This window comes from Capsicum annuum, chromosome 1 (genome assembly GCF_002878395.1).
Source record: "Capsicum annuum cultivar UCD-10X-F1 chromosome 1, UCD10Xv1.1, whole genome shotgun sequence".
In the NCBI taxonomy this organism is placed as follows: domain Eukaryota; kingdom Viridiplantae; phylum Streptophyta; class Magnoliopsida; order Solanales; family Solanaceae; genus Capsicum; species Capsicum annuum.
The window spans coordinates 249,744,417-249,758,015 of NC_061111.1; the positions used below are offsets into that span (position 1 = coordinate 249,744,417).

Here is a 13,599-nt window from a genome sequence, read left to right on the forward strand (position 1 = left end):
TAACTACTTATATAACTACTTATATATCTCGATAGATCAAAAATTGAGATTTTTAATAATTATGTAAAATATAAAAAATATTTATAATTAAATCTTAAATTAATGAGATTTATGTTGTTTGCCTTTAAATTAAAACTAAAAAAATGTCCCACATGATAATCACCATCTATCACCAATATTAAAGTTGTCAATTCGAACCACTCCTACACAGAAGAACAAGGAAAAAAAATCAATCTAACTCTCAAAATTCCAAAGTTATCAAATAAATTAAAAATTCAAAAGATGTCACATAAATTACGATGAAAAGAATGTTTTTTAAGAGAAAAAGTTAAAAATATATTTAAATTTTGACAAAATTTATTATAACATATCTCAACTTTATAAGGTCCTATGACTCCCTCGTTATTTATTATCATATTTTTATAACATATATTTATCCAGCTGAACCACTTGAGATTTTTACGCGCACACGCATGGGTCCAGCTGGACAAATGTATTCCACAAAAATAAGTTAATAAATAATCAAGGGTCGAAGGACCGGCAAAGTTAAAATATATTACAACAAATTTAGTCAAATCTTAGCTATATATCGAAACTTTTTTTAATGTGGAAAGACCTACTATATTCTGGCTTTGCACATCACAACATTTTATCAACATCTATCACTATAAATAGCAAGAGTGATTTCGAACTAGTTTTAGGATTACAAAAAATGTCCTCCAACCAATACCATTGTTTTTGGATTTTCCAGTTATAGTTATATAGTATTAGTATCATCATCAGTTTCCACTTTTGTCATAATAGTTTCAGTTACTTTTATTTTGTCAGCTTCTTTGTCTTTTTTGGGAGTTCAATTTCACTACTACTACTACTTAAAATGAACTAACACATAAACTCCAATCTTGATTCTTGTTTTTTTCTCCATTTGTCTTCTATAACAAGTGGACAAATAAATTGATCATAAATTTTCTTGAACCTCTTTAGTCTTTCTTGGACTAAGAGAAGAAAAAAATGGTTAGCAGTGTTGTGAAAGTATCTACAGTAGCTATGGTTTCTTTAGGCATTTGCAGCAGGTAAATTTATTTTTTCTTTTTTGGGGTTTGAAATTCAAGAATTGCATTTGGGGTTTGTTGAATTTTGATTCTTTAGAAGAATGTTTGTTGAATTCTGATTCTTGTTTTAATTTATCAAGAAAAATGTGGGCTTTTTTTTCTTTTCTGTTTGTTGAATTTTTATTGTTGTTTTGATTTATCAAGAAAAAATGTGAGTTTTCTTCTTCTTTTGTTTTGTTGAATTTTTATGCTTGTTTTCATTATCAAGAAAAAATGTGAGTTTTTTTTTTTTTTATGTTTGTTGAATTTGGATTCTTGTTTTGATTTATTAAGAAAAAATGTGAGTTTTTTTTGCTTTTCTGTTAAATTCTTTAGAAAGGTGTTTGTTGAATTTGATTCCTGTTTTCATTTATCAAGAAAAATGTGAGCTTTTTTTTGGCTTTTCTTTTTGGTTGCTTTAGAATGATTTTTGCTGAATTTTGATTCTTGTTATGATTAATCAAGAAAAATGTGAGTTTTTTTTTTTCTTTTGGGTGTTTGATGGGGTGTTTTTTTTTTTTTTTTGAATTGTACTTTGTTTATGTAAAGCTAAGTTGTGCGGACTCTTCATTTTCGATGCCGCACCTGTGTCGGATTCTCCAAAAATACACCAGCTTGGCGAATCCGATACGCACTATTGGCATTTTTGAAAAGTTCGAGCAACATAGATGTAAAGTTATTTGTGGATTGGAGAAGCATTTGTGCTAGTACTAGGCAGAATTCCCAAACCCTTTATTCTGTGCGATCATCAGGTGCAATTTTGATGGTCGCGTTGGATGTTGGATTGGGAATCAGAAAGGAAAATGGAATAAACTGGCTGCTGCTGCTGTTCCTGCAAGTACAAAGACACCCAAATTCCGAATGAGCATTTCACCTATGGCTTCTTCTGCTGCTCTAGCAGAAACTCAATGGTCGTCTCGAGCCAAGTTCTATACGGAGGTTTGGGACTATATATCTTGGTTATATGCTGCTTTATATATCAAGTCTTGCTGTTAAAATGGCGATTTGATACTTGTTTAATCAGTCCATGTGAATAAAGATACTCCTGGTACATTTTAGTCTGTTAAAAGATTAACGGCGCCTTTCTATATTTGAAAACCGGTCTTTTAAGACATGTTCTTTTCGCTATATAAATGTCATGACGTGTTTAAGTGCACAAGTTTTATGATCTTTCTGTCGTAAACTTTGTGCCTAGTCAAATACTACCGTATAAAATGAAATGGAGTGAGTAAATGAACAGGCATATCTTTGTTTGTTTATTGGAGTATCGAGGTCTAAATTTAGAGCATTGATTGAGATTTTGCGATTTGGCAGGTTCTGAAAGATGCTAGGGAAAAGTTTACGCAGGAGATATCGTTTCAGTCGATGGACAAAGATATTTCCCTGTCAAAGGTAGTTATTTTTCTCGCTAAGAACTTTTCGCTCAATGCAGTTGATCCGTTGGTTTGATAATGAAGTAACAGATCGTTTTTGGAATGTTCTGTTCATAAATAGTTTCCGGCATTGTCGTTTTCTTTTTAGATAAGCGCAAATAAGTAAACAAATGTTTGCGTATGAATGGTTACGTTCAGCGTAAGAGTTAAACCATCGTTTCTCAAGCAAACTGCTTCTTTCTGTCGTATTTAAACCATCATTGTGCAAGTAACGTGCTTGTTTCATCTATTTTTTTTACAGTTTACTTGTATTAATTTCATTCTTCTTTTGGCTGTTTTGTCGTTTTCTATTATCCGGATTAGGCTTTGCTCTACATTGCTTATGAAGATGAGGCATTTATGGCTTTCAACCGGGAAATGGATGCCTATTCACTCCAAAATGAAAGGAGATCTGCTTCGTTGGCGTTTGATAGCCTGGACTGGAAATGCATGGAAGCCATGCCTCTCGATGGGAAGAATATGAGTGAGTGGATGGCTGTATTGGATTCCATTGCAAGGGAAGTTGAGGTAGAGCTAGTTCCGAGAGATATAGGATGCCATTTGGTTGAAGTTTTGGATGCAGTGAACGTGGTTCTTTTCAAGTCGAGGGGTTTCAAACGGTCATCTGTGATAGTGGACTCGAAATGTTCATACCTGCATTCAGTGTTAAGCTCTGGATATTGTAGCGGTATATCTTAAAATTTATCTCACTAATATCCTCATTATTTCACGTATTTCTTAAGCTAGAAATTCAAAATTCTTTCTTTATTGCTTCGTTTTTATCAATGCGATCTTACATGCTGTTTAACTTACGTACAGCAATTTTGCTTAGTGTCATTTACATCGAAGTTTGTCGAAGACTTAATCTGACCATTGTGGGATCTCGAATTGGAGAAGAATTCTTGATATGGCCCCAAACCGGAAACCCTGAGGTATGTTGGTCTGAGCAAATGGATGTTTTTGATCTTTTTGTTGGCATGTCCGTCCACTACTTCTCGTATATTCCTTCAGGATTACATAATTAATAGTACGTTGATGATCTCTACTCACATTGTGTTGTGGTATATCTACGTTTTGCAACTGTTATAGGAGCTATTCAAGGTTACTTCTGGTCACAGCTTGTTTGGTATTGTTAACGGCAAGTGCGTCAATGACCCTAGATCAATGGCCTCGGACATCAATAGCAATTCACTGTTGGAGCTTGAGATTGCAACAAACCGAGATATTATCGGAATTGCTTTGGCTAATCTCATGGTGAGTTTTATTCGGCCTAAAAGGTAGAGTCTGTTGGATGTTTTAAGCGTATCTTTATACATCTCATGGTGTTATTTACGAGTATTAGTGTCGCCATTGATAGATTTGGCAATACAATTGATAAATAAACAAAATTCTTTTTCCGAAACTAAACTAAATGAAGCGGAAGTTTGCCGAAATAGTGTACTTGTACTATTACTATAAAGAAAAGAAGAACGGGATGAATTGGATAATATACAGAACCCCTTCTATTATATATATAATCCTTTCTCGACGTAATTGGAGGTTCCTATACTCAGAGGATTCACTGGAAGCGTGCGTCAAGAGCAAATCATGGTTTGATGCTGACTTCTCCACTTAGGTCTGTGGATAAGTCTGACAAGAAGTTTAACAAGTCCGATGCTTCACGTGTACCTTTGCTGCGGCCTCAAGATTTGAGGTAAAAATCGTATACTCTTACTTTTGTCTTTGTTGCTACTGCCGGTACCCTTTCCTGATTAAGCAGGCCACTTTGTATTGTCCCTACAGGTTCAAGATGCTAATTTGCAACCTTGGCATGAGAAAAGGAGAATCGTGAATAATTTTCGCTATGTTATTATTCTTATTTATTCTAACTTCCTACAAAGACAACCACCTGATCTATATGCTGCAATATTGCACGGGTCTTTCGTTACTCGAGCATAATTAGGTTCCCGGAAACGTTCTCTTTGACAAAGTGCTTTCCATATCTAAACTCAGTGGTCTATCCGAACATGACTCAACTTGCCCTACTATTTAGATATGTTAGGAAGAATGAAATCGTCAAATTCTTATCGGTGTTATATCCATGTCCATTTTTGCATACTCATATTTCCCTAGTCGGTTATCAATCAAACGGGGGATTACCTCAACTTACCGCTTCATTATCATCTCGCGTGCAGCATTACTTTTTATCCGAAGTGTAGAAACATGCCACAGAACCGTGCTAATAGATTCATTTACTAGGCAACGTCTCTCAGGTGGCTGTATTATATAGCTTATACAACGCCCTGTATTTAATTACCTTTATACAAGGTCAGGTGTCAGTTTTATTAGTATAGGCTAGTAAGAACGTCTTTTTACGGCAGAAGTTCTGATCTAGTGATCTTAGTTATCTGTTATCAGTTTGTGTGCCATGTCGTTCTCACTTGTAATGATACTATGTCTGGGATGGTAACAACTTTCTAGGCTAGCTATTATGGCTTCGCAAAGATTGCTGATTCTGCAACCGCACAATTGGGTGCTGAGGAGAGACCACGGCATGATGTTGTACTATAGCAGGTAAATAATGACAGCACTCGAATAAAATGCAACCGTTTCTGTTCTTTTCCTCATTTTCTGAAAATTTTTGTACTATTATCAAATATCAGGGAATACGAGCAGGCGGTCCAGGAGCTCAGCATTTGCATGGCTTTTGCCCCAGAAGAAGAGGCTGAAGTTCTAGAGGCATTTGTTGAGAAGTTACACTTGTTGCGGATCGAGTCATCGTGGAAGAATCAGGGATGTTCAGGTCGGTTAACGGTTACTTGACTTGTTTGTACAAAAGCTGAGCTCTTTCTGGCTTGTTATTAAGCCATTATTATAGAACTTGTATAAGAATGCAACCTATAGAACTTTAGCTCTAACTTCCTTTTTGATTTGTGTAAATATTTTCCTTGGGCCAAAAAATAATTCTCAGCCGAACTCAGTTGTTTTAGGTCGAACCCTATGAATGAGCGTAAAATATTTTGGAACCCGCTATCACCTCTCATTACCAGTGGCGTCTAATTCTTGATCCGCCACTGCCTACTGGTGCTCATTTGGTCTTTTGTCATGTCAAAAAAGGCCTGTGATATTGTTGTTGTATTTTCAATATGAGTATTGAGCTGAGCCGAGGGTCTAATGGAAACGTCTCTACCCCACAAAGGTAACGGTAAGTTCTGTGTATATCCTACCCTCCCCGAACCTCACTTGTGGGAAAACTGGGCATCTTGTTGTTGATGTTGTTTATCTTCAAGCTGAGTGTAGTACTTTTAAGGTACTGTTTATGGTCATGAATCATGATCAGTCGCGGAGTTAGGATTTTCATTTTGGGGGGTTAAAGTATAAAGGGCAGTCTAGTGCACTAAAGCTCCCGCTATGCGCAGGGTACGGGGAAGGACCCCACTACAAGGGTGTATTATATGTAGTCTTACCTTATATTTCTGTCATATGTCGTTTCCATTGAACCCATGACCTCCTGGTCACATGGCAACGACTTTACCGGTTATAATTCAACATCTACTCCGTATACATGAAGAATAATTTTGACATCGTATATACTATATACAATGTAATTTTCCGTCAAAAAGAACTTAGGTGAACCCCTTGCGCTAATCTAGCTCCGATTAGTTAACCTTATTTTTTAGACCATAATTTGTTGCTTAAGTAAGCACACAAGCTAATTATAGCTTTACTTATCTAAGTTATAAGTTGATAAGTTTGTTAAATAAGCTTTACCGAGAATCATCAGAGATTAGAATATTCTGATCACAATGACTAAGCTAATCAATATGATATTATTATTAACATAAGATACCATTATTGGCATAATACTCTCATAAGTCATATTCCATCGTAGAATCATTCTAATTGTTTAGAATTTTTCCTACTTACGTCTTATTCATGGGTGTGTCATCATTCTTGAATCATTGATTATACTTTGAACTAATGGGTTAGGTAATGAGTTGATGATGACTTTACTGATGTAGACATTGAAGTTGTTTTCCTAATTTGGTTTATTTATTGACATTATTAGTTGGAGTTTGGAGATAAGATTGACAATCCTGCACACCCAACCCCCCGTGAGAACGATAGGCGTGTGGCGAATTATTGTTGGCAATCAAGAGTGTGACCTGCTGGTTAGTGAAGCGCATGCAAATCTAGGTTATCAAACTTCAGATTTTAGCCCCCCAAAAAGGTGATTTCTTAAGGTATTTTGAGACGAGGATCTAAACCCCCTCTCCCGAGCGAGAACGATGGGCGTGTGGCGAATTATTATTGGCAACCAATAGTGTGACCTAGTGGTTAGTGAAACGCATGCAAACCTAGGTTATCAAACTTCAGATTTTAGCCCCCAAAAAAGGTGATTTCTTAAGGTTTTTTGAGCCGAGGATCTATCCCCCTCCCCCGAGCGAGAACGATGGGCATGTGGCGAATTATTGTTGGCAATCAAGAGTGACCTACTGGTTAGTGAAACGCATGCAAACCTAGGTTATCAAACTTCAGATTTTAGCCCAATAAAAGATGATTTCTTAATTTTTTTTTGAGTCGAGGGTCTATCGAAAACGACTTGTTTACCTTCCAAGACAGGGATAAGGTCTGTACTCTCTCCAAACATCACTTGTGAGATTCAAGGATGACTCTAGCATATTCGTGGCCTAAGGTCAAAATCAAACGGGGGCCTTAAGTTTTTAATAAAAAAAAGTTTAGGTGTACGCGCGTTGCGCGTGTACCTCACTTTAATCAGTTCAAACATTATATTAAATATGACATTTGTTTAAATAATAAAAATGAATATAATAATTAAATTTAATATCTTTTGATTATGTAAAGATGGAGAATGTATTTATTAAACCTAATCTTTATCAAAAATATTTTTAAAAGTCGATCGACATTCATTTACCATATGTAAATTGCAAAAAAATAAAACAATGATAGAGATATCAAAATAATACAATTAAATCTAATCTTTACACACAAAATTTTTTTCAAAGTCGTCTGACACTCATCTACCACCTATAAAACAATAACAGAATAATACGATAATAGAGATATCAAAATAATACAACTAAACCTAACATTTACATCAAAAAAAATTCTCAAAGCCGACCAACATTTATCTATCACCTGTAAACTGCAGCAAAATAATACGATAAAAGTGATAGAAAAATAATACAATTAAACTTATATATATATATAGACACACACACACACATATGTTCAATTCTATTATGCTGACAAAAACAGTAAAGAAGTTGAGGGTTAGAAAATTAAGCATTCACCAATCTAGACATACAATCGAATCAAGTTAAATGAGCATCAATCATATTCTCCCAATAGACAAACCGGTTTATTCTCTAGTTTAACGTAAATCTAAATATTTATAGAAGTATTTTCTTAATAGAGTTCTATTTTAGAAGTATTTTTCTAATTGAACAGTAGAAAAAAAATATTAATTAATTCTCCTACCATATATTTTTGGAGCCCCATATATTTTAGGAAGTCTAGTAGAAAGAAAAATATTAATTAATTCTTCTACCATATATTTTAGGAGTCCCATATATTTTAGGAAGTCTAGTTAATATAATAAAATATAATTAAATAATAAATTAAAAAATAGTGAAAAGACAGTTTTGTCTAAAGAAGAGTCTTTTAATGAAGGGCAAAAAGTTCAAATCACTTTTCTAAGGGTCTTCATACTTTTAATATACTAGTTCAGGGTACGCGCTCCGCGCGTGTACCTCATTTTAATGAGTTTAATTGTATAAAATCACTTCGATATTGTAAAAGTAATACTTTGATTAGTAAACAACTTTGTTGATCTTATTAAAAAACGAAAAACACTTTAATAAAAAATTAATATATTATTACAAAATCATATAAAAGCATTGAACCAACTTCAACTAAATTAAGAAAAACTACAAAGGCTATAGAACGACAAAAAAAGAAAACTTAAAAATACTTTTCCAATATGACATATGGAGTAATTCATATATGCTCTGATAATAACATTAAAACGCACATTAAGCAGGTGAAATGCTACCACATTTTAAGTCAGGACGTCAAAGGATGAACAACAAAGTTTATGTAAGAGAATCCTCAAAGGATGAAGAACAAATTTTTTGTAAGAGAATTATTCCAGCTGCTTAAACCACCCTCATAGGCTAGCCATACCAAATGGGGCAATGCTTGCTCTTCAACTTATCGTAGATCCCATTCAAGAATTGGATTCTCCATCACCTTGTTGGATTCAAAATCGAGAGGGCGTCATGCGAAAGCTATTAGTTGCAAACTATGAGACGATAAATAAGATAACAACGAAAAACAATACTAAAAGCATTAAATTATTATATATTTTGGCCAATCGGCCTACATATTATAAAGTCTAATATCAAAAACATTAAATCTACTGGGAGAAATCTCCCCCTAAACAAAGAATCTTTAATGACTACATCATGGATGCTATTATGTTATGGTATGAGAAGAGAGGTCTTCTATTTATAGATATCCAAAACCTTTCCTCAAAGAAAGAGGTTAGCCAAACATGGAAAAGAATTATATTTTTTCTTTCAGGAAAAGTAAAAGTAATTATGGGAACTTTTATTTTCCTTCTAAGTAAAAGTAAAACTTAAATATAGTACGAAAATCAGGACAAAAACCCTAACAAATATCCCCTTTTTGGCTTGATTTTCTTCACTTGATCCGTCTTCTCTTCATATCGCGTGCATGAACTTCGTTCTTGATATAATCTTCATAACTGCTGCTTGCCATAGTTAAAAATAAAGTTTAAAATATTATGGTTAAAAATGGGTTAAAAATTAATATTTTGTTTTTATTTTTAAAGATGCAGCAATAGGAATGTTGAAAATATGGTTGAAACTTGTTCTCCACATGTAGTTCGACAAAAATCTTCATTATCATCCAAATTGTTGCAGCTTGATTTTGAAACCGCTTTGAACCTGTTTAATCGCGTCTCACCACACCATTGGACCATTGAATCGTAAGCTCTGATACCACTTGTTGGGTTCGAAATCGAGAAGGCGTCATGTGGAAGCTTAAAGTTTGCAAATCAAGGCGTGATAATTCAGATAACAAATAAAAATATACTAAAAATATACTATTGAATATAATTTGGCCAAATGGCCTACACAAGAAACTAATATTAAAGAAATATAAAAAAACTATTGGGATAAAATCTCTCCCTAAACGAGACTCTTTAAACGACTACATTGTGGATGCTATTGTGTTATGGTATAAGAAGGGGGGTCTTTTATCTATAGATGTCCAAAACCTTTCCTCCAAGAAAGAGGTTAGCCAAATATAGAAAAGAGTTATACTTTTTCTTTCAGGAAAAGTAAAAATAATTATGGTAACTTTTATTTTCCTTCTAAGAAAAAGTAAAACTTAAATATAGTAAGAAAATCAGGGCAAAAACCCTAACACACCTTTGCCTAAATCTGCTATAATCTTTTCACTATTACTTCTTATTTGTTTGAAACTTAACCCTAACCTTAATATCAAAACAAAACTTGTGAAACATATATAATATTAATCACCTTGTACACAAGATCATTATACGTAAGCTTATTAAAACTGAACAATAAACTGATGCAACAATATGTAAGCTTAAATGAAAGTTATGTGTTGCTTCGCCCATTGCCGAAAAATTATATTACAAAGAAATTCATTGATATTTTGATTTTTTCATCATCCATCTTCAAAATACCTACAAAAACTAATGCACCTACAAAGCAAATCAAATATTACAAAAATATATTTCATGACGTAAACGAATTCCAAATCAACAATAAAGAACGACTAATCTAAGACCAAAAATAAATATTTTTTTGCTCCTTATGTTCATTGTAGATACCATGGTATTGTTGTAGAAAGGAAGAAAATTTATAGAGGTCCAAAATCTTTTTCTTCAAAAAAAATTTATCTAAATATGGTAGATATATAATTTTTTCCATAAATTATTTATGAACTCCAAATAAACTAAAACCCATACAAATAGGAGTTTTAGATTTTGTTTCTTTAGACGTTCATGGTTCCCATACAAATAGGAGTTTTAGATTTTGTTTCTTTAGACGTTCATGGTTCCTTTTTTAGTTTAACTATGTAGACTTTTAATTTCCTTTTAAATAAAACAAAATATACTTCTATTCGTTAAAAAAAAAAAACATACACGTATGATTACTAAAACTATAGACTTTAGTACATTATTCAATTATGGAAAATAATTGTTGATTTAAAATTTTTAAAAATTAGAAAATAGTAGAGTTTTAAAACCTAGTTTATAGGATTTTCTTAAATTACTAATAGAAGTACTTTTAGACCTATTTTTAGGATTTTCTTAAATTACTAATAGGAGTACTTTTAGACCTATTTTTAGGATTTCTTATCATGCTTTATGAATAAATAATCAAACTATTAGAATTCAATGTCTAGTAAATTATAAGAAAACAAAGTATAACGTTAAAAGGAAAAAAAACCCTACAAATACTGATTAGGTTTACAACGCATATTTAATCCATATATTTTAGAATCTTTAATTTCTTTCCATGAAATTTAGGAGTCCTAAATTAATAAAAATAGTAAAAACACCCAACAAAATATTACCATAAATTTAGGAATTCATCTATAAGTATAAAACCTTCTTCTTCCTTTTTTTTTTAGATATTTAATATAATCAATATTAAATATTATAAATTGAAGAAAATAGGTGAAAAGACGATTTTGTCTATTGTGAATTATTTTAATGAAGTGCAAAAAGATCGATTTACTTTTCTAAGGGTCTTCACACTTTTAATATATTATAGATTATAGATTATAGATTATAGATTATAGATATAAATTATAGATTATAGATTATAGATTATAGATATAGATTATAGATATAGATATTTTAATAAATTCTATTTTTAAAATTATATGATCGATTTTTCTAACTAATTTTTCAATTAATAATATAATCAATGCATTTAAATTTTCTTGAAATATAGTATTCTATATATATTAAACTTCTGCCAATAATTTTTTTTTATGCAAAAAGTTTATTTTTATATAAATAATATTTTTTATTTTTTTAAAAAATCTATAATATATAATTATTAAAAAATGAGGCCCCTCAAATTTAGGGGCCTAAGGCGTCGCCTATTTTTTTATGAGGTAGAACCGCCTGTGATAAAACTACAATGGATATGTTATTATTTTACGAGTAAAAGGATATGGTGAAATAGTAAAAAGGGAAAATGAATCTCTCTAAAAAAGAAATTACATAATTGAATAAAGATACGTTCAACTTTAACTTCTACAACTACAAGAGTTTATTTTCAAATTGCATAATTAGTTAGGTATTAGTTGACCTCTTTAATGTATGTAACAATGAAACGGGCAAAAGATAATTTGTTTCCACTTAATTAACTAAAAAATTTTACCAACTTTGTTGGTTGGACGTTAGGTATAAATTCACATTTTTGGTCATGCTAATCAACTCCAAACAATGACGGATCAATCAATGTAGACTCCTCTTTTTTAATTAGGGAAAAGGACAGAAACTGACACTTCAAATTAAACTATTTCCATGAAAATGACCATGAAATATAAATTTCACTTTATAGCCATTTCAATTTATCATGTTCTATACCATTTCTATACACCTTCTATACAGTTTCTATACATATCTTATACATATAAATATTCTATACGAAAATTATACAGTTTTGATACACAATTTATATAATAACTGTATATTTTTTTTACACGTTTTAACTATATATATATATATTATACATATACATATTTGATAGAAATATACAATTTCTATACATATATCTTATATAGAAACATATTCTATTTAACAATTATATCATTTTTTTTATAATTTAATTATTATTTCTAAACAATAAAAAAAATTAAAATATTTGATCAGTTAAAAAATTTATAACAAAAAAAAAATTAAAATATTTTTAAAAGGGCCAAATTGCCCAAGTTGAATATTGTATCAGTATTGTATATAGATTATATCAGTATTGTATATGGACTGCATATGGACTACGTGGGCCAAAATGACCCAAATTAGGAAATGGCTATAAAGTATATCCGACTGACCACTTTTTGAAAAGTTTTCAAACTTGGGCTATTTGTTTTAAAAAGTGTTATAGAGTATCCTTTTCTCTTTTAATTATTATTAGAATTTATGTTTTGTGTGTACATGATATTACACACTATAGGTAATATTTGACCTATAGGTTAACCATAAAATATTGGGTAGGCAATAGCAGATCAAATTTACCTATAATGTATAATATTTTATATACTGAAAGTGAACAAAATTTAGCAATCCTATGTTATATGCTTGATCAAATAAAGAAAAAATTCGAGAGGGAGCCCAAAAAACCATATAAACAAAACCCTTAAAACAAATGGAGCTCGTCTTAGGTTGGGTTTTTTCCTGCTGTTCCGTTTCTGACATGAAAAAGATGCATAAAGGATAGTTTGGTGCATCTAAAGTTCCCGTTATGTGTAGCGCTCGGGAAATAATCGAATTACAAGGATTTATTGTATACAGTCTTACCTTGCGCATTTCTGCAAGGGATTATTTTCACGGTTGAATATAATATGCGACCTCCTTTAAGTCATATGACAATAACTTTATCGGTTACTCAAAGCATGTTAAGTGTTTCACCTTGTTTTATGGGCGTTTCAGATAGTCATCAAGGTTCTAAGATATACATTTCTTGTCGATGTACGTAATCCTCAAGATGCGCCACTAAATTCATATTTCGCGTTGCCATAAATTTTTTCTGAATTTCTTTATTCATATATTTGTTATTCATTCTTATGATAATTAATCTTGGACTACACGTAATATTTGTATTGTTTCTCCATTTGCGTCTTTTTCACCCCCAAAGGACCTTAGAACTTTTTTTCCGCTTTTCACTTTTGATAACACCGATGAGGACACGTAGGTACAACGTAACAACTAACTACAAGTTAGACGGAACCCAGCTAGCTATCAGTATGGTCTAAGCTTTCTATTTGTATTAATTATTAATTTAGAACTCAATAATTTTATGACT

At 31.8% G+C, this 13,599-nt stretch overlaps 1 protein-coding gene across 2 annotated transcripts; it reads left to right on the forward strand.

The window, feature by feature from the left end:
* The first annotated feature begins 588 nt into the window (after positions 1-588).
* Positions 589-5,508, forward strand: LOC107853044. Of its 2 annotated transcripts, XM_016698063.2 has the most exons (9): positions 589-1,073; positions 1,844-2,030; positions 2,406-2,483; positions 2,828-3,191; positions 3,323-3,435; positions 3,593-3,757; positions 4,057-4,196; positions 4,964-5,056; positions 5,146-5,508. In XM_016698063.2, the coding sequence occupies exons 1-9, from the start codon at positions 1,012-1,014 to the stop codon at positions 5,303-5,305; spliced, it is 1,362 nt and encodes a 453-aa protein (XP_016553549.2). In that variant the 5' UTR covers positions 589-1,011; the 3' UTR covers positions 5,306-5,508. The 2 variants fall into 2 exon arrangements, with proteins under 2 accessions (XP_016553549.2, XP_016553550.2); XM_016698064.2 differs by lacking the exons at positions 4,964-5,056; positions 5,146-5,508 and adding an exon at positions 4,286-4,450 and having other exon boundaries at positions 641-1,073.
* The last annotated feature ends 8,091 nt before the right edge of the window (positions 5,509-13,599 follow it).